Source organism: Corvus brachyrhynchos, unplaced genomic scaffold (genome assembly GCF_000691975.1).
Source record: "Corvus brachyrhynchos isolate BGI_N302 unplaced genomic scaffold, ASM69197v1 scaffold121, whole genome shotgun sequence".
Lineage (NCBI taxonomy): Eukaryota > Metazoa > Chordata > Aves > Passeriformes > Corvidae > Corvus > Corvus brachyrhynchos.
In genome coordinates this window covers 1,660,453-1,661,041 of record NW_008236445.1, presented here as the reverse complement: position 1 = coordinate 1,661,041, position 589 = coordinate 1,660,453, and the positions used below count along the sequence as shown (strand labels likewise).

Sequence of the window (589 nt, the reverse complement as noted above, 5' to 3'; positions counted from 1 at the left end):
GTGACAAGAAGAGACACAAGCAATGGCTTCTTACAGTGCTGGGCGATGAAAGACAACGCAAGAACACTACCGTGAGTGAACATTATTCATCTCTCTCTCAAAGATCTGCAAGCTACAAGCCCACCTATGTAACTAGATTGTGTTAAGGAAGACATTTCAATACGAGGGCATCTTTCACCTCAGGGGTTCTCCTACACATAACCAGTACATAGTTACGTAGCTTTCTACAATGCTCGGTTCAGTCTTTGCTTCACCACCAACGCAACTTCAAACACGTCTGTTTCCTCGCTTTGCGCCCAAAGTCCCGGCATCAGCATGTTTCAAACCTACAAACGGCGGCTTTTGGCTGAATTAGCTCCTTTCAAGCCCAACAAAGGCTCTATTTGTGATTCCCATTCCCTTCACAGTCTCAATCTGCATAATTACAACCCTGACACCACCAGGCTCTAATTACACGGCTCACGAGAGGCGCGGCGCCCTGGGCCGGATCCAGCCCGCGGGCGGGGCGGGGCGGGACGCGCTGGGGTGCAGTGGGGGAAAGGCACTTTTGTTTAAACACCCGGGGGTCCCCCTCGGCGGTGCCCCCCGC

The 589-nt window shown here is 52.5% G+C and overlaps 1 protein-coding gene across 3 annotated transcripts in view; it reads left to right on the top strand.

Moving 5' to 3' along the window:
* SLAIN1 (SLAIN motif family member 1) overlaps window positions 1–589 on the top strand; it is a 52,456-nt gene continuing 51,867 nt past the window's right edge. For all 3 annotated transcript variants that reach the window (XM_008643675.2, XM_017725803.1, XM_008643673.2), the window contains exon 1: window positions 1–71. In XM_008643675.2, the coding sequence (XP_008641897.2) occupies window positions 46–71 (26 nt within the window). In that variant the 5' untranslated portion in view covers window positions 1–45. The remainder of the gene's footprint in view (window positions 72–589) is intronic.